At 39.7% G+C, this 20847-nt stretch overlaps 1 protein-coding gene across 1 annotated transcript; it reads right to left on the bottom strand.

Moving 5' to 3' along the window:
• Positions 1 to 1080: 1080 nt before the first annotated feature.
• slc9a8 (solute carrier family 9 member 8) lies at positions 1081 to 20762 on the bottom strand. The gene is made up of 16 exons (XM_085261111.1): positions 20236 to 20762; positions 19675 to 19859; positions 18450 to 18530; positions 15502 to 15560; positions 10936 to 11019; positions 10374 to 10475; positions 10049 to 10083; positions 8936 to 9079; positions 5764 to 5905; positions 5556 to 5661; positions 5340 to 5456; positions 5171 to 5253; positions 4975 to 5086; positions 3560 to 3780; positions 2685 to 2834; positions 1081 to 2123 (listed from the first exon to the last, which is right to left on the bottom strand). Exons 1-16 carry the CDS (start codon positions 20472 to 20474, stop codon positions 2010 to 2012), a joined length of 1974 nt encoding a protein of 657 aa, XP_085117237.1. The 5' UTR covers positions 20475 to 20762; the 3' UTR covers positions 1081 to 2009.
• Positions 20763 to 20847: the final 85 nt, after the last annotated feature.

Here is a 20847-nt window from a genome sequence, read left to right as displayed (position 1 = left end):
TGTGCATACCTGTGTGGATCAGCATGCTTGCATTCCAAAGGTTTCTCCATGTAATGATCTGCTAGGGAGTGTGGGGGGGCCACAGCCCCGTCCTCCAGGGTGTGAAGCGGGTATGGAGGAGATCAAAACTCCAGACATCCAGAGGCCCCCAGAACACAAGAGACCATGGAAGACCAACAGAGGGGCAGCCGCGCCACTGTTCCAGTAAGAGCTGAGGAGAGTCCCAGATGAGGGCTCGCCCAGCAGCCGCGGAGCAGAAGTCAGGGGGAGTTGCAGTGACGCGCCCGTGAGCTCCGCCGGCCCCCAGCTGCGCCTGAGCCCCAGGCCGAGAGGCCGGGGGCACCCCACCTCCAAAGGGGCCCGAGCCCCACCGGCAGGGGAAGTGGTGGTGGGTGGAGATAGGCCTCCAAACCTTGGAGGGCCTGAGGTGTCCCCAGAGAGGTGGCGTCTGATACCCAACCTGACATATAGACACAGACATACAGGCACACACAGACACAAACATCCATTCCCACCCTCATGCTCTCATATGCACTCACTCCACACTCAACCAACGTGGAGACAGACATAAAGAGACGCTGTACACACAATCACACTCCCCAAGCGTACTCTACAAACCGGGTCTAGGTACCCTTGTCCCTGGAGGGGGGAATTGCACCCAGACCCAGGTGGTGTTACCCTTTTCCCTGCGGTGGGGAGAGGCAGACCACCCCGACTCCGCAGCAGCAGGGAGGCCCCACACCCCAGACCGCAGTCGGACGGCCAACTCCTCCTACTAGCCCCCCCGCTCCAGCAGGCCGCAGAGAATGGGGGTGGGAGAAGACTCCAAACCTCCCTCCACCCGCTCATTGTAGTGTTGATGCATGTGTGTTCTAAGGTGCAATTAAAACCCAGGAGGGCATGGAGCTACCTGCCATGGATGCATTCAATTATTAACGGAATGTATTTTTTATATTATGTTATATTATATGTATGTGTGTACATATGTGTACATATATATGTGTATATATATGAGAGAGATATTTATTTATTTTTATCATCTTGTGGTACTCACAGAGCTTGTATAGAAGCCATTATCCATAAACGGCACATAAATATTCTTCAAATAAATACAAAAAAAAAGACATTGCCATCTGACATTCATTGGTGCCCGGGATCAAAGGAAATACTTTGTGAACAAGGTCCACTTTTAGACAGTGTAGAGACAGAAATCTTACCCACAAATCAGCATAAACACATGGAAGTTAATTGTTTTTAGAGCTAAAGTATACATAGAAATGAAAGCAATTTCTCATTTTTCAGAGCAATAGTCTAGAATTTAGCATTTAACTATTAGTTTTATCCCACCTGCTAAACTAGTTTTAACTCTCTCCTGCATTTCTTTTGTTGCCCGGTACTTGGTCCTTTTTAAAAATCTTTATTACATATGTATCAATATATATGCTTAAAATTTACTCAGAATAATTAATTAACAAAAATGTGGAGACTTGGAGAGAATTAAATCCAGTTGAATAGCTATTCAAACCTCTGGCAGTATATAAACATTGGCGCCATTGTTTTGTATCTTCCCCCTCACAATCTTTAAAACTTCCATTGTACTTTTAACTAAGCAAGGGACAAATAGAAATGATAAGGTGCTTTAGAACTGGACATTTTCATCACAGTATCACTTGAGTTTTCCCTTGGATTGAAAGATTCATTCAAAAAAAGAAAGAAAAACACGGGAAAAGTTTCTGAGAATCAGCAAAACTCTCTTCCTGCTGTTCAACATGTCAATGGTGCATACAATCAGATATCCTGCCAATTTCTTTACAAAGTAACAACATGTTTTTTCTCATTCAGTTTTACAGTGTTAAATGTGAGTTTTACTCGGACTGTGACTTGACACATTCCACACATTCCTGTGGAGGAAATGAAAAGTATGCTCATTTTCACAGAGGGGGACACAAACCACAGCCCACACAATGTCCATAAATTGGCTTACAAAAAAAAACAAACAGTGAAAGTGATCAGAGAAGTTCGGCTTCTTCTTCGTCGTCCTCAGAGCCCGACGGTCCTTGTCGAACTTCTTCGTACCACTTGTTGGTCAGAGTCTTCATTTGGATCCGGCCATGTAACAGGTCCTGTTAAAACACATCAGACACACAAAAATTTGGCAATATGTTAGAACGAACATGCACGTACAGAAATAATCACACAAAGATGCAGAGAACTGGACAAAACAAAAGATCTGGAAGTCTTAAAGCAAAAACATTTAGACACTTGTTCACCACAAGTAGTTGTCAGAATTGCTCAGACATATTTCTCAAATATTTCTATTAGATTATTGTTTCTGTGTCTAAACATGACAGTTTCATTTTGATACAAGAAACAAAGCCCTACATAACATGACACCCCCCCCAGAAAACTATAAATATAAATATAGGAATAAACCCTTGGGCAGAAATGTTCATGCAGGCATCTTTACACATTTCCTGACGACACAGATTCTCATCCAAATCAAAACGCCCCTCGCAATGAATAAATACATCATGATAATGTGAGATATATATTAATTGTGGATAAATCCCAATGACTGAGGACAAAGCATGACAACTGGAAAATAACAAAGTATTAACAAAGGATTGTGATCGTTTTTTTAAGCTTTATGTGCCACACAAAAGACTTCCCCCCGATTCGCTTACCTCCTGTGTAAGCCTGCGAGTGAAGAAGGGGTTAAGGTACTTAGCATCCAGCCACATGAAGCCCTTTAGGTCTTGCCTCTGATAGATTTGAGCCTCATACTCCTCCTCTGTCAGTTCTGATAGATGCTGCTCTGACTCAATGGTATTACCCTGTAGAGAAAGATGAGCACAGAGGCTGAAGTCATATAAACATATAAAGCAATTAAATTAGAGGGGGCAACAACGCAAGGAGGAGAAAAAGATGAATGCAGGAAAAAGTTCAAATGGCAGAAAAGCGGTGAGACTGGTGAGTCAAGATCACACACAGAAGGAACAAAGACGAGAGGGAAAGAGCAAAGGGACCAAAGAGTGAATTACATCAAAGAGGGCTGGAGACCCGTAAGGAAAAATGGGGATTTGATAGATCTCGCAGCTAGCACCTCAGGGGGTAACACTTAGCTTTGGAAGACATCAAACATGCAAATACTATACATGCAAGTCATGAAAACACACCACCATTAGCTTCAAATGACCTCAATAATAGGATCTACTTCAAAAGAATGACCCATTATATTGAGCTAGAGCTAATACAGTTAACTGAAATATTAAACACAAGAGCTTGATTTGGGAAAAAAAATTTATTAGTGCCACTGGCTAAGGTCTATTTGTGCCTGTCAGAGGTTTGGTGTTTTCAAGTGTGAATCTCTATGATAGCAGTCCATTCCCCCTCACTGATTCAGTATCCTTCACAATCAACCCTTTGATGTTTTTTCCCTCTGAAGTGCGCAGAAAGAGCCTGATGGCAGATGAGAGGATGGCGCAGCTAGTACCAATACAGACAACAAACTCTCTGTGTGCCCCCCGTGTGCTAGAACCCTGGGTGCTTCAATCATTACCATCTTTTGTGTCTTGCTGAGATTGACGTCCTTCTTGTTTTTACGCCGTGACTGGCTATCCTCAATGTCCATGATGCGGATGAGTGGCATGGTGCCACCCCCGAGGAAAAGAATGGTAAAGAGCACGATGATGATGGTGGTGGTGCCGATTAGCTGACGCTTCTCAATGGGTTCCAAACCCAAATGAAGGCTCAAGGCATAGGGAATAGCACCTCGCAAACCTAGCAAAGAAGGGGGGAAAAAAAGCAGAATGAATGGAAAAAGAAAACATTTAGCATAATGGCTTTCACAAGAAATGGTTATCATATAAAGCTCGATGTGTTTTGACTTTTTCCACATTTTAGTTTTAATGCACAAGATATACAACAGGAGCACGTCTCTGTTTAGTTAAATGATGTTTATTGTGTTCAAAAACAGTAGGACAATGGTTGTCTGCTATATCAAAAACTAGAAGTTTAGACTTACTAAACAGGCACCACAGTGTGAAGTCTTTGCTAAAAAAGTTTACTGCTTCAGTGCTTCATACCACCTTTATTTTCAATGACAGACTCAGACCTCCTCAGCACGATAGATAGCATCATAGCAGAAATTTCTGGAGAGATTTTCTGACTATCTTTAGAGACGTTTTTTCAGATGCTCTTTGCTGTAGTGGTGTGTTCCTCTAACTCTCTCTTTCAACTACCCCGACTGCATTCCACAACACTCAGCCTGCTTGTTCTGGTCAGTTTTCAATTCTTCAGAAACTCTTTGCAAAATTATCACGATAAAATATTTTGCTGCTAAAGAGTCTTGAGACTGGAAGTCATCTTGTTAAGCAGTACTTTGTTACTCCTACAGGCACTTTTGATGCAGTCGACAAATTTTATTGTCCGACCTCACAGAAATCACAGGTTTATTCACTTCTGTTGCGAGTTAAAAAATAAAGTCGAAGCAAAATATTCATTTGATCTCTAAATAACTACACAGAAGTCAGTGACTATATTAATCTTTGAATACAGAAAATGCTGCTTCAGTGATGCTTTTCTTTTTTCACTAGCTGTCGCATTCACAAGAATTTCAGAAAATTTGACCTCTGACCTTGACGATGCATCTCACATGCAGCATGTAGCAGCGTTCTGGGACACTAAGTTTTACCCAGCCAAAAAACATCGATTATGAATTCATTTTTATATTATAAAGCAGAGAAAAAGAAATCAGACATTCTTTTGATAAGGATAAGCTAAAATCAGTCCATGTTCTATCAAAAATGTGATAAACGCAACCGATTTTCCACAACAGCTGCAGAATAACACAAACTCTACTTTCATTTGCAGCCGGAGATGTGCGCACTGTGTTAGTGTAATGAGTGTGGTTTAGACACCAATAAAAAGATGACGCCCTGTAATTAACGAAACACATTAGTCATGTCATCTCACCACTAAACCACATGATGAACATCATCTTAGGTGTGATCTTGTGGTCCCTGCAGAAGTTCAGCAAAAATGACAGAGGGAAGATGTTCACAGCACGGCCAAGAAGAACCAGGACCTACAGAGAGAGAACAGCTGTCATTCCTGATTACCGTGGGAATAAGCAGACAGATTAAAATGACATCAATAAAAGACAACTTACTATGCACCAGATTACAAATGACATTTCAAATTTATGAGGGAAGCTGAAGATGGAGAGGCCGAGGAACGCAAACACACACGTCTCTGGAGAAAGAAGTTAAGAAAGCAGTGAAAACTTCTGATAATGACAGCCAGCGGTGAACTGGGATGCTAAGCGAGAATCTACTGACCACACATAAAGGCCACAGTGCGCAGTGTCTGCTGCATAAGGATCTGGGTGACAGGAGATAGGTTGTGATGGGTGTAGTGAGACATCACAATTCCCGCAAACAGGATAGACATTATTCCTGTAGGTGGAAACAGATGGGAGATGGAGGTCAGAGGAAAAGTCAAACATACAAAACTATTCATGTATTCATTATGTGCATGTGATTGTATTGACCCACCAGACAATTTGATTCCCTCTGCCAGTCCATAGGGAAGATAGGCAAAGATGATCATCATCCCAAACTCCAGCGATGGCGTGTTCCTCAGGTCAAAGTGTTTCAGAAACTGATTCAGTAAGTTAGGGAATTGAAATAAGGCCAGACCAGAAAATACAATTCTCACACATATAAAGTACAAACACATGCAAGGAGAATGGCGGCTGGATACAAGAGCTGAGATGAGTCCAGTGAGGGTTCCCAGTGCAGCAGAACCGAAAAACATGTTAAGGAAATAACCCAGAGCTTGTAGAAAAGTCTCCCAGCCTGTTACCGTGGAGTTGTCTGAGCGGGAAAAGAAACCCTCCGCTGTGCTGAAAAACAAAAAAGGGAGGAAAGTAACAAATTAAATCTCAGTGGCACTGTGATGCATTTAGTCTCGTAATATCTTCAGTTGACACTAGAGGGCAGAAACACTCCACCAAAATTAGGAGCTGGAGAGAGCAGGCATACTGCAACTATCCTGTTGGTTCAACTGAGATATTTGTACCATACATTTCAACTTGTTTCTTTATTTTCATCACAATAAGAAACAAACTGTAAGACAAAAGTTCCCAAACATTTACTGTGATCTGTGATTACCAGAAACACCAAAATCTCGTGACAAATGATTATCTTGGTGCTGGCACCAAAAATGTTGCATGTTGTGTATTTCATAAATATTAGTTTAGCTGGATTCACAGTTTACATCCTATTTATAATCACAATGTTTATTAACAGCCTTCCAAGGTAAAGCATTAGCTTCTGCGTGGCGTTTGGAAATGGCTGGGCCAAACTACATGATTGCTTTCTAAGAAAACCACTTTGTTGGGTGCTAACAATAAGCACACTGCCAGGGCTGCTCAGTCAGCCTATTTATTATTTATGCACTCATTTAGACCTCAGAGACACCCGGATACTTAAGATCACTTTGCACATTTATCCTGTAGTGAGTAGGAGAGATAAGGAGCAATAAAGGGAGTGCAGATACTGAAGCTAGTGTGTGAACAGGAAACCCGAACACTGTTTCTGTCAAACTTGTCTGTCAAGTTTCTGTCGCCTGTCTGAGGTAGTCAGTAAGCAGATAATAACAATAGAAACTAGATAAACATTCTGAGTAGCAGATATTCTGAAGAAAATCTAAAGGTGTGCCAAGACAAACTTCAGTGATAAGTTCAGACATTGACCACTTTCAGCCTTCCAGCCACTGGGTTTCATCCTTTTCCCGATTTTGATGGCAGCCTGCTCACATCCAGTAATTTAATGTCTATAAAATCAAAATGTCTTGCTATTTCTATCCTCTTCAGTCTTACCCATGAAAGCAAAATGAGTCATCTGCAAAAACTAGGTCAAGTTCAAAGGTTGGAAAATGCCTGACATCAAAATTTTAAGCCACCGGTGTGTTACTGTTGGTGTGTTTAAGAGGTCTACTGCACTCAACCAAATAATTAAGCCTTGAGGACAATATAAGTCAGCACAAGAGCACATGAGTATATGTTTTAATATGAAAAATATCCCTCTCTCTCTCTCTCCTTGCTTTCTCCTCATGTAACCTGGTCGAGGCAGGTGGCTGTCCTATCTGAGCTTGGTTCAAGAATGTTCTTCTTGTTAGAATAGTTTTTTTTCTCCTCACTATTGCAAACATCAGTATTTAGTATAACGTGAGACAGCAGGCTATACAAATACATATGCCCCGAGATCCTGAGTTGAGTGCTGTTATGAATGAAGCGCTATATAAAGAAAACTGAACTGAAATTTAATTAAAAAAAATACTGAAAATGTAGGCATTTTATACATATACATCAGTAGATCTTTATTGTGTTACTTAATGATGTATTTTTCACAGAGTTGTATAGATTGTATTGTAACTCTTGTGGTTGGCAGATCATGCTATTGTTTCCTGTTTTGTTCAAAGTGCAATACACCACCCAATTTAGAAAAATGACAACTTGCTCATACATCCTCTTACAGGATGTAAGAGCAAGTTGTTTGAAATATGCTTGTGAAGATTTTCGCAGTAATAACTGCATTATTGACTAATCCACCACCCATTCTCTCTCAAGACCCAATGCAGGGTTGTGCGGAGGAGCTAAAGCCTCTATCACAGTGGCCATAGGATGAGAGGCAGGGTACACCTTGGCCAGGTTGCCAGTGTGTCCGAACATAAACAATGGCTAATGTTTATGTTTATTCTGTTAACTTCATGGTCTTCTTGTAAATGAAATGCCACCGTTTACTTTAAAATGATCGCATTTCCTTCTCTTCTTTCGTGAACTCAATGGCCTTTGTTTCAAAATGGGAAAAAATGTTAAGCTTATTTTATGCACCAACAATATGATTGAATAAAATTAAACTGATCAGGAGAGCTGCAGTTCAGTAAGTGCTGTAATGGGCTAATATGATTTCAGCTAAAAGCAGGTACTGCTATTCTGATCCCACTTTATAGCTAGTATTTGTTTGCATTTTGTCTAACTGGTACCTGTAAAAGCAATTTGAATGAACTAATAGCAGTCCGTGCTTGTAACAAATGTTGAATTACTTTGAAAGAAAGTAATCTTAGAAGTGTAGTACTTGTGATGTTTTGAAACATGTAATTTTTTGATGATTTCTATGAGCATTTGGGGATCTTTATTTGTTGTTATATGACTGCCACAGTAAATGTCTATTACAGACCACAAAATGCCACAAGAAATATCTTATCCCCCATGTGTCTAGTTTAATGGACCTTAATGAGGTGATCACAGTCAAGCAAGTTGGGCATACTAATATGTTTTCATTTGAAACAATTTTTACTATAATTAAACATGGGATCCAGTCAAGTGTTTTAAGAATTGAAACATTGAGACTTTTGGAAATCCTGCTGACCCATATTAGCTAGAAATTGAGAGAAAAAGAGAGTTTTAGAAGCATCCATGTTCACTATTCGTCATACCTTGATTTGTGAAGCCCCTGTCACATAGAACTTTTCCAGTAGAAACACATTAAATCAGCCCTCTACTAACAGTGGTTAATTCAGCATGGATAAAGAATTACAGGCACTGCTGAACTTATCAATGCCAGCAGCAGCTATTGCTTTATCATGCTAGTAGTGCCTACATGCCAAGGTTATTAAATAAACCTCATCTGTACAGTGATCAATGTAAAAAGCTGTTTTAATATGAAAACAGAAGTTTGGATTTGGCCTCAGTTGCTGTTAGATTTTAAGACGCTATGTTGTGTTGTACATCTAACCCTTGTATAACATCTGCAGAGTGCAGACTCTATGCATGCTGTCCTTAGGCCTACTTTTTGATAAAGACTGGGAAAATGTAAATGTGCCAGTGTGTGCAATGGAGAATATTCAAGTCATGAAGGAGTGTCCTTACTTGGTGAGGACAATGGAGACAGCATCGTTGAGAATGCTTTCACCAAACACCAGCATATTAAGGACTGGGTCCACGTTGAGTGCATTGAATATGGCAATGGTAGCTACAGGGTCCACGGCTGAGATCAGTGAGCCAAAGGCAAAGCTACAGCAAAGTAGAAGGGAATGAGAACGATTTACTTCATTCATAAAAGAAATTAAGACACAAACACATGTGGGCAGTAAAAGAGGAAAAACATTTCCAAAATAAATAAGAGGAAGCAGGAGACAAGAAATATGATTTTTACTTTCTCTGACTTTAAAGGAGTCCGAATGCATACAAAGTAGCACACTTTAGTACTAGGAAAATAAAACATTAAAAGATTATCAAAAGTTTCCTGGGAAAAAAAACTGACAAAAAAACCAACTAAACAAAAAACCGCAGAAACAGGTGTAAAAATGGAGCAATTACTCAAGAAGTCAAGAGGCTGTATTGGGACGTTCCATCAGAAAATCTATTGAGCTATGTACCCTACATTCTAAAAAATCCCCCAAATGTAAACTCCTTTAAGTTATTTCTGAGTTATTTTCTTTGTTTCATTCAAAAACAAATAAAATACGTAGGCTAAAGTACTGCCGGAATGTGCTAGTTGCTAGAAAAAACACATGGGTGTGGAGTAACATGCTGTGTTTGTACTGGATATGTCTCTGGTAGGTGGATTATCCTGTTACTTTGAACTCCTAAAAGACAAACCCTTCAGATGTAGAGGGCACAGTTCAAACTAAGTAGGAAGAGGGTGTTATTAAGAATAGAGGGGGAAAAAAAGAATAAGATAAGATAATCTTTATTAGTCCCTCACGTGGGAAATTTGTTAATTTTCCCACGTGAGTAAGTTACACTAGTGAGTAAGTTTTGACCTTTTGTGGCTCATGTAAAAATGGTAAATTCAAAGAATTCACACTAGCAGAAAATGATCTCAGCTCAGTATGTGATTTCATCAGTGAAATACATGTTTAGTCCAAGACTAGGCTTAACACCTGTCAGCAAAACTGAGCCAAGTTTTATCTGACACAGAAAAATTCCATCACAATGAAGTAAGAAAGCTCACAGTAAATGCTTAGAAAAAAATCTCACCTATCAGTCATGGTCATCTTATAGATAACATCAGCCTGTGAGGAGGGTTATCAAAAAAAACAAAAAAACAAAACCCCAGATTGTTAAGCTGCAAGAAAACATCTGATTACGTCGATATCAGTGTTACAGATTTGTACAATAAGAAAGTGATAATGGTGATGCAGCAATAATTTATTTTTGAGCATATCCCATTAAACATTTCCTGTACTAACAAAACCTTGACAGAACATTGAAAATATTATATCATGAGGTCACATACTCTTTAACTGAATGAGGGCTGTGTGCCACGGGCCTGTGTTGATTACTAGATTAATAGAAACATCACCTGGCCAAGGAAATAGATGCCTCCTCCAACTATGAAGGCAGAGATAGCTGTGCCGATCACAGCAAAGAGGGTAATGGAACCAATGTTCTGGAAGAAGTTACCCTGAAGACACAAGAACATGCAGGTTAAGTATTAGATACTGCCAGCAAAAAAAATTATAGCATAATTTCACAGAGAGTTGTAAAAAACTAAAAAGACTGTGACCTTTTAGTTGTTTGGAAAAAATGAAGCCAGTTAATAATGTAAAAAATAAATAAAATATTGATAAAATAAAAACAAAGGGAGCAAAAACTCAATTATCAAAACAGAAAACACAAACAGGTGACCTGCTTAAGCCTCTTGCTGCTTTTGAATGATTTGTAGGTACTGCATTTGTAAATGTAACACACATACTAAAAGGCTCCAGCTTATTGCTGGGTTGCTCAGACTTTTGGTCTCATGAATCTTATTCCGTCACGCCTAAAGGTCAGTTTTGTCCTTTATAAATATATGTGGTGGTTTGTACTGTTCTAAGAACACGAGGGTGCTGGTTGTGTAAATCCAGCCTCATACACACACGTACCTTATGTAAAGAGTATCCAGATTCAAAGATGATGGGTGGCAAAAGCAAAAGGAAGAACATGTTGGGTCTGAACATTTCCTCCTCCTTTTAGGAAAATAAAAAACAAAACATTTTATTGGTAAATAAACTGCAGCAGAGAGGCGACAAAATGCTGCCTTTAACCTTGGATTAGAGCTGCAAACTGGTCAATAGTAACAAACTGATGAGGTACAAGTACAATTGCAAGTGTCATTACTGTAAAGTGAGACATGTGCAAGCATTGAGTCATAGTTTCAAATTTAAAGAAAACATTTGAAAACGTTAAAGGGAAATGTAACTGTGCTAGTCAAAGAAAAACAGCACTTAAATAATTTGGACTGTTACACATTTGACATTGTTAATCTAAACAGGAATTCTTAGCAATACTGTTAAAGCAAAAAGTATGTACATGCCAGTAAATGATAAAACACTAACTTGTGGTTACACATTCAACAAACACTCCACATTATTCATCGGACACATGAAAGCCAGTACAGTGACCATCAGCTGACCTAATGAGTCATGGGGGAGGAGAAACGGTGAGGGCGAGGGGGACTGCCTGAGCTGTTATAGTTACAGCTCTTTATCTGACAAAACAAATTTGGATGTCGACTCCTCAACAATGAGCACACGCACACACACACACACACACCCAACAGGTATTTGTCTAAGGACCGCCTGCCCTGCCTTCCTATTAGGCAACTCACCATTCTATAGAAGCTTTTAAACATGCTCACTTCAACATGCTGTAAACAGGCTGTGAGCTCATCGTTCATATAAACAAGAACACACACACACACACACACACACAGGGACCTTGGCTCTCTGATTATTTCAGCAAAATAATGCAATCTTTGTTGCTTCTCAGCTAACTGGGCCAGCCTCCAAGATCAGGCACAGGCATCATGTGCCCATGCCTTACGCTCTAGCTGCCAATGTGTCTGTGCATCATGCACCGTGTGTTCTTGTGTTAGCCAAAGTGTGTTTGGACGGGTGTGTCAACACACAGTATGCGTTAATAAATGTTCATGCACAAGTTACATTTCTGAGCGGTTGACACGGCGGTTGCTTCTGTTAGAAAGTTTGAAAAAGGCAGAGCCATATTTACAGCACTCAGTCAACAATCTCCCTCTTTGTCTTATGAAAGCCTGTCATGACGGCTGGTTGAACCTGAATTTCAATCCCAACAACCCCATTAGCAGATGGACGTTTAGACAGTTATTTCCACACTTGATGTGGCTTTCCTGGAAAGTATTGCAACAGGCCGGCAACACCTGAGTGCGTAACTTTTTTCTCACATACACAATCCCATTCCACAATCCTCCAATTTACCATTTGAGACACTATTTTTATAGAATTTGCTATCAAACACGATAAGTAGTTTATTAACTACTTATTTTTATTAAGTAGTTAATAAAAAGGTTTAAGAACTTTTCAATTAAAATATGCCAGCATATTTTAATTGAAAATATGCTGGCATAACTTCTTGCATAATCTTCTGCTTTTAGGTATTTGTTTTTTCCCTTTCTAAGTAATTATTTAGAATTAAAAGAGTATAACTGGAGTGATATAAGATGAGACAGAACCACAAAAAAAGAAACCAAACGTGTGGGTGCAGGAGCAGTCATTTTAGTTCAGACGGTAAATTTCTCAATATCAACAAAACCATGGCTACAAGCACAGAGGGTCAAGCACTGAGGACAGCCTGCGGAGGATGTACTGTATGCTTATGCTAAAAGGCTATGCCCTTGCTTACTTTGTTTTTCCAAAACATTCAAATTTCAGGAAAAGTAGACCAACTCTTGCTTCCAGGTTACCAGTTTCTCTCGACATTTAGGTCAAGCAGAAGTCTTCAGGCCAGGTGCTCAGGAATGAATATTAACACCAGAGACACATGAAAGTATGCCATGCGTGCACTGCGACCTGACGTCTACCACTGTACTCCCAAGGCACCAATGCACGTGTTCCTTTAATGCTAATAAAAATGCCAACTGGGAGGACTGAACAAGTACACATTGGTTTTCTCTACACATACCTCAAAGGATTCTCATTACTTTGCAGGTAAGCGACTGGTTAAAAGTGGAGTGCAATAAATAATATTTATCAATGAATAAAACAATTAAATAAATTGTTAAATAAAACAGTCTAAAGGAGAAAGAATTGTTCTTTAGAATTTTGGGACAAACAAATGTTGTTGGGCGTTACATTTACACTGACTGACAAAGCACTAGACTTTAGGCAAGATAGCACTGCAATCTCCTCCTGAAACTGGAGAAAGTTATGGACTGATGAGGAGTAATGAGATTTCAGAAGCTGAAAGGAAAGATGAAATGGATAAAACCAGAAAGCTGACGATGGGTATACTCGGGAGAAGAGCTGATACAGAGCTTGAACTAAATGAGAAAAGATGAATGCCAAAGATGAAGAGAACACAGTTAAAAGAGAGTTGAGAGATAACAAAAAATATGAGTGCAGATGTTGAAGAGACCTTCATTTATAGTACAGGGTCCCTGGAGGCTTGATTTTGACAACCGGTGAAATCACCACATAAAAAAAAGCACAAAAAAGCCCCTAAAACCACAATTAAAACTTCTCTCATTCTGTCGCTCTCTCTCTCCGTGGCATGGGAGACATCTAATAAAATATGTGCAGCCCTTTGGGGCTAAAACACACCACTGCTGCCACTGAAGCAAAGTGACAAGGCCAGATAGGACAATACAGAAAAGCTTAAACAGAGAGAGAGGTCTTGTTTGGAGTACAAATATTCTTGTTTATCTCTCTCTGTTTTGGCGATGAGACAAATTTCTACGATTGTAATACTTAATACCAGCATGCTACTTCCACAATCTGTGTCAGAAAACATGGGAGAGATGGGGGGGGATGAAGGTAAGTATAAGGAAAAAACAGAGAGGCCTTCCCTGCATGTGCTAGAAAAAAGCACACAGGAAAAGGCTCTCTTTGTATGGTGGGTTGTAGTGAGTGCACTGAAGATAGAAAGCTCAGTTGTCAAAAGCAAAGACAGCAGATCGGTGGTAAAAAGGAAAGAGCAAATCCAGCAATAACAGGATGCTGCTGCCTGAGGGAGTTGTACACCCTTCAGGCAGGGTATAGGGCAGTCCTCCAGGCTGGCGAGATTAACCAAGTGGGCCAGCTGTAGAAATGCTCTAGTTGGATGAGGTGGCGCCAGCCTTACAGGCAGCTACCAAAAGACATTGATCAGGGAGAACAGATCCCTTTAATTAATTATAAAAATAAAGCACAAACCTACAAACAAATGTACAGTTTCAAAACAGCTGCAATTAAAAGTAAACAATAAAAAAAAAAATGCTTACAGAAGCCCAGTTCTGCCACTGGCAATCTTACTTCAAACTGGTTTCATCGTGCTTCACGGAAGCTTTTTAAAAAACAAATAGGTCAGACATAATTCATTTGAATTGTGTCCTAGGTCTTTTCAGGTCTCAAATGGGCTATAAACCACTTAGCATATCCATGCTCCAGCAAAGAAGCAGCTGCAAGCCATAGTGTAATTCATATTACTTTACTACTATTGAAGTCACTGCTGCCTAGACATAGACAGGAGAGCAGGCTTGTTTGCTACAACTTAAACACAAATACAGACATAGCAGTCTAGAGATTTACAGGACTGGGGCAATGTGTGGAAAGGGGCTCCAGGGGCTCTGGTTACTAATGTAGATGACTCAGCAATACCCTGGGGGCTCCAAGCTTAAAAGACAATGGGACCCTGTGTGCAAGAAACATTGGCATAACCTGTCCTCTTTTCCTGCCTCCCTTTCACTCTGCATATCCTTCCCTGTGCCTCTCCTGTTCACTTGTTTTCTAACTCACTGGCAGAGAACAGGGAATGTTAATTAAAGGGTCCGAGAACTGCGGGGGGGAAAAGGCTTGTTGGGGGGGGGGGGGGGGGGGGGGGGGGCATACCAAGCACAAAAATGGTGCATGTCACAGGTCGATAACAAAGTTTGCATGATATGAATGATGACATTTGTGACAACAGGAACCAGGAAATTAATGAATGAGAGAAGAAAGAAATACGACGCAAAGATGAAAAATGAAAGCAGATGTTTTGGGCAGGGGTGGGAAGGGATTTTCTATGGAATTTGTTGCATTACAAGTTACAAGACTGTGCATTACGTAGGAATGCAACTGCACTAAATATGATCAATCACTGTATCTATCCAAAGTATAAAATGGACAAAGGTTTTAGAGAATACTTTTGTATATTTTTTGTGCGTTTGTGGGAATGTAATTATTTTACTCCACTCTAAGAAAATCAAGCAAAACTAAGAACCACACATTTTGAATCTGAGAGCAGTGAGTGCAGCGTGGAGATAAGAAAAGTTGCTATGGGTTAAGCTGTGGACATGCACTGCATATGTGTATTTGTTTGTGTGCTTGCACTGTAGACAAATGTGATTATTTTACCTAATGCTAAAGTAATCAAAACCAAAAAAAGCTACATTTTAAATTTGGACCAAGTGCAGTGCTGACAGAAGAAAAAAAACATGTTGAAACCCAGTAAAACTATACCTTCCAGTTGGCCAGTTCCTGGAACTCAATGATCTTAATGAAGCCTCCCATTAGAATCCCTGGAAAGAGTAAGGAAATACCAGTGTTTGGAAAAAAAAAAGTTTACTACTTAATTTCATGAAAATCACGCAACACATGCTATTTTAGTGGTTTACAGTAAATACCTCATAAATGTCATCATAGTTCAATTATAACTTGTTTAAAAGAGCTATGGTTATACTTTTGTCTTTGAGAACATCCTGCTGGGGCTTCAGTTCTCTTTCTACACAACCCAGCAGAACATTAATTAAAAGGGTGATGAAACACAAAGCTTTGTAAAGAGTCGAGAAAAGGAGATAGATAAGATGAAGACAGAAATTAAACACGAGCCTCAAAGCTGTGTGTAAGTTCTAGATATATTGGCAGATGGAGAGTGATAGTGCAGAGGAAGACATACAAAGAATAGATGGGGAAAAAGGAAGTGATGAGGAAGGAAAAGCAGCCTTTTCTGATTTGTAAGCAGTGTGTTATCTCTCTTCAGCAGAGTCCCCTGTGACGAGGCCTGTCTTATATGCAGCAAGCAGGTCGTGCAAAAGCAAAAGGCCTTCAGGGTGAAGACAGATGGGTGTCACTGAATTATAGCGAGTGTAACTGCACAGACATGTAAAGAGGAAGCTGGTGGAGAGAATTAGAACGAGAATTAACCTAAATCGACTGCACAGAGGAAGCAAAGCTGCACCTCAGGAGAAAAATGAAATACATCTTGTTTTTTTTTTTGTTTTTTTTTTTTTTAAATTAAGTACTTCTTAAATATTGAATAAGGCTGCAAATGGCACCAATGAGTTAGTGTTTGCTCATGTTAAATCACACAGACAACCTAAAGAAAAACGATTTCCCTTAGGTCGTCTACCCTTTGTTTCATCTTGTTGCATGACACAGAAGAAAATTGAGTCTCTCTGTGTGTATAGAACATATGAGTAATATATGAAGTCTTGTGAAAAACGAATTACCCCCCCCCCCCCCCCCCCCCTTAATGCTGCCATAAGAATGAACATAAAAATGAATAGAATAGACTTTTACTGTAATTGTACATGTACAACAAAAGAGGTAATATGTCTGATTAACTGTTTATCAGCAAGTGTGTGTTACCTCTATAAAAGCTGAAGCCTGGGATGTTAACCCAAGTGCTACATCTCAGACACTACAGCCCTGAGTGAAGCGTGTTAGAAAAAGACTGAACAAATACCGCTTGCTTTTAACAGCTGCCAGGAGAAGCCACTTCTCTTTAAAAATGATTTGATCTTGTTTTGCAGCCACAGGATCTGGGTACCATGCTGTTGTGGAGTCAACTGTGAACTCCTCTGTTTACCAAAGTATTTTTGCTTTAAATATGTGGCTATCTACATGAAAGTTAAAGGTTGGCCAAAATTGGTTCATGGAAAAGGACTGAATGGCTGAAAAAAAAAAAAAAAAAGAATCAAGGCGCTGCAATGGCCCAATCAAAGTTCAGATGTCAACCTGATTGCAATCCTTAACAGAGCTGTGCGTGAAGAAATTCCAGCGAAATTCAATGAGCTGAAGCAACGTTGTAAAGAAATTCCTCCACAATGCTACGAGAGACTGTTCATTTATACAAAAATCAATTACTTCCAAGTTTTTGCTGGAAAGGTTCTTCTACAAGCTACTGACTCATGTTTTTAACAAGAATGCAAAGACATCTCAACGTTTAAAACAATCCATATGCTTTGGTGCAATTCATCTACTGTCTGAAATAAGCCATTTCTGCTCTTCTGCCTTTAAGGCCACACCGATTTGAAGGAAAATTACTTCTGTTTGGCTGCTCCTCACAAACAGAAGGTTCAAACATTAGATGGCTGAGGCTGCACTGCCATGAGCTCTTAATATCCAATTGAGGATTACCCTCTTTGACATAATAAAGTTCCTTACAGAACGTTCATTGTAAAATGCTAAAATTCAGATAAGTCTGAAGGCTAAGTGTTTTATCTAAATTAGGCAGGGCAAGTTTATTTATATAGCAAAATTCAACAGCAAGGTGATTCAAAGTGTCTTACAGAGACATAACAAAACAAAAACAAATAAAAAGGATGATTTAAGATGAAAAAAGGAGCAGTAGATAAAATCAGTAGTTAAAATATAAGTTTTGAAATTTAAGCTTAAAAATAAAACAATGCGAATTTGGTGCTTTATTCAAATGCAGCTGAGTCAGGTGAGTCTTCAAACTGGATTTAAATAAACTGAATGTTTCAGATGATCTGAGGCTTTCTGGGAGTTTGTTCTAGATATATGGAGAATAAAAGCTGAATGCAGCTTCTCCGTGTCTGGTTCTGACTCTGGGAACTGATAAAAAACCGGATCCAGATGACCTGAGGGATCTGGAAGGTTCATACTGGGTCAGGAGGTCACTGATGTACTTTGGTCCTAAACCATTCAGAGCTTTATAGACCAGCATCAGAACTTTAAAGTCTATCCTCTGACGGACAGGCAGCCAGTGTAAAGACCTCAGAGCTGGACTGATGTGGTCCACTTTTTTGGTCTTAGTGAGGACTCGAGCAGCAGAGTTCTGAATGAGCTGTAGTTGTCTGACTGATTTTTTAGGTAGACCTGTAAAGATGCTGTTACAGTAATCAAGCCTGCTAAAGATGAATGCATGGACTAGTTTTTCCAGGTCCTGTTGAGACATCATATTGTCTTAATGTGTTTTTCTAAGTTTAGGTCTGAGTCCATCACTACACCCAAATTTCTGGCCTGGTTGGTGGTTTTTAAATTAAATGGAAATATGTTGACATAATATAATTTTTTTGGTGAACCTCCATTAATGTAAACATAAATATGACAGATAACAAGAAATAAAATTCTACTTTAATTACTTGGACAAATACACTTATGATGTTAAAATTTTAGTATGATGCCAAATGCAATTACAAATATAATACATAAGCAGTACTTACCTAAGGACACAACAGCCACACTCTCTGGAAGAAAATGCAGCTTGAACTTGATGAGCAGGTGCACCAATATGATGCAAATACCTGGGGGTGAGTGTTAAGAGAAACATACATCCATGTTAATAAAATCACACCGTCTCCCAAATATTACAGTATTGTCATCTTTTCTCAAGCTGCCTTCCTTCCAGTAACCAAATGCACAGGGATGTCAATGAGAGACGAAGAGTACCATTGAGCTCCAATTAAATTTCTTAATAATTTAATTTAATTTCTTGGACACTGAATCCAGGAGAGATTTACTGATTAAACCTGAATTATTAGTCATATGGGAAATGCTGAATTAAATGGCCTGTATTTGTATAGCGCTCTACTTAGTCCCTAAGGACCCCAAAGCGCTTTACACGTTCAGTCATCCACTCATTCACACACACTGGTGACGGCAAGCTACATTGTAGCCATAGCCGCCCTGGGGCGCACTGACAGAGGCGAGGCTGCCGGACACTGGCGCCACTGGGCCCTCTGACCACCACCAGTAGGCAACGGGCGAAGTGTCTTGCCCAAGGACACAACGACCGAGACTGTACAAGCCGGGGCTCGAACCGACAATCTTCCGATTACAAGTCAAACTGCCAACTCTTGAGCCACGATCACCCCGAGGCCAAATTCATTCATGCAGCAAGGTAATGAGAGGCAACGTTACAACATATACAACTATGTGGCTTCTAAACTGCTCTCTGAGATAATTTTTCCATTTTCCTAGTTTAGTAAACATTTTTTTCCATATGTTTCTTTAAACCAATGAGATGTTTTCTTAGTTTACAACTAAAACTGCATGCTTTCGCAGTGTAAATCAGTCTAAATAGTAAGTACATGTGTCATTCATGATAGTATCTTGGTTTATAATCTGACAGCGAGATAGTGGACTAATGTGCATAATGGCTACTTTGGATGGTACTTCATGTCCATTCAGTGTGTAACCACATCCTCTATATGCACTGGTATCATCCTAGATCCCCATCTACAAACTTGATTTAATAAAACACTAAATTGGTTCTCCATTATTATGGGTACGGGATGAATTATGCATGCTTTGTTAACCACAAGATGCAGATTTCCTGCTGTAAAACAATTTACTTCTTTTGGTCTATCCTGTTTGCTCAGACAAACAGTGATCTTGACAGACAATATGGAGTCAGACTTATTCGGTGATGGGTGAAAACACACTAACCAATAACAAGCAGGCTGAAGAATATGGTCATCCCACTGGACTGTTCTTCTTCTTGGGCCTTAACCCCTGTCTGCACTGGCAGAATGGGCTTGACTGTTGGGGGTGCCGGGGTAGTTGGCTTGACAGTAGTTGTTGTTGAGTGAAGGGTGTCATTGTAGTAGTTGTCGGTGGTGTCATTGGACTTACTGCAAGGCGACAGACAGATTAGATTCAGAGGTGACTATGTCAGTTATCTCAATATGGCTCAGTTACGTCTTGCATTTAAACAGCTGCCATTTTGATCTAGTCTAAGTTTAAGTTAGGTAGAGCTGAATGGAGCACATAAAAACATTTACCCAGTTTAAACAGATGGGATACAGATTTTGTTTTGGTGAAATTATGTTTGTCTATGTATTTTTGTACTTGTAATATTAGAAAGTATAATATTTATTTGGCATCCATACAAAAAATGATTAGGCTTGTACCGTGTACAAGCCAAACTACTGAAACTACTTCTAGCTAGGTACAATATGCCAAGTTAATCCAGAGAGAGTACTGAAATTAGTTTTTGCCGTCTCTGACCTGACCGATGACCCATCCTTCTGTAATTCGTTTGAATCGAGGTTCGAACCATGTTCTGTTTCATGGTTTTCTACTGACTGCCCTTCCTCGGCTATAATATTGTCCTGTTGGTTCACATTTCCTCCATCGTCATCTCTCTCATGCAAGGCAAGTGAGTTTTCCCTCTCTGCTCGCTCTGACGCACAAAAACTTACGAACAACAGAAAAAAGGACAAGACTTTAACAATAACGCCTCTCATCCTCAACCGACTTTTTTAAACATTAAAGCTACGTTTTGTAATTAAAAAAAGATCGTCTGTTTCATGTCGACAGCTCCATGTATCTGTTGACATTTCGACTCTACTTCCGGTTAAATCTTTTGCTGGGAGTTGTAGTTTTTTTAGCTACCGGGCAAGGCGGTATTAACTAAGGTTAAGGGAACATTCAAAAGTTGTTGATGTGTTCGTTTTAAAAAGATAGATATAGATATTTGGTCCCGTGAATAATTCAACTTTCATGTGTACATACGAAATGTTGGCGTTTACAATTCTTGTATTTCCACTTTCCCATGAGCCATTGTAATCTAACGTCAACCGTCTTCTTGGTGCTTCGTGGGTATTGTAGTTTTATTGT

This window comes from Mchenga conophoros, linkage group LG20, assembly GCF_057382185.1.
Source record: "Mchenga conophoros isolate Kocher_MC1m ecotype Shallow Benthic linkage group LG20, M_conophoros_male_GT1.1, whole genome shotgun sequence".
Taxonomy (NCBI): Eukaryota; Metazoa; Chordata; class Actinopteri; order Cichliformes; family Cichlidae; genus Mchenga; species Mchenga conophoros.
This window is presented reverse-complemented; position numbering and strand designations above follow the sequence as displayed.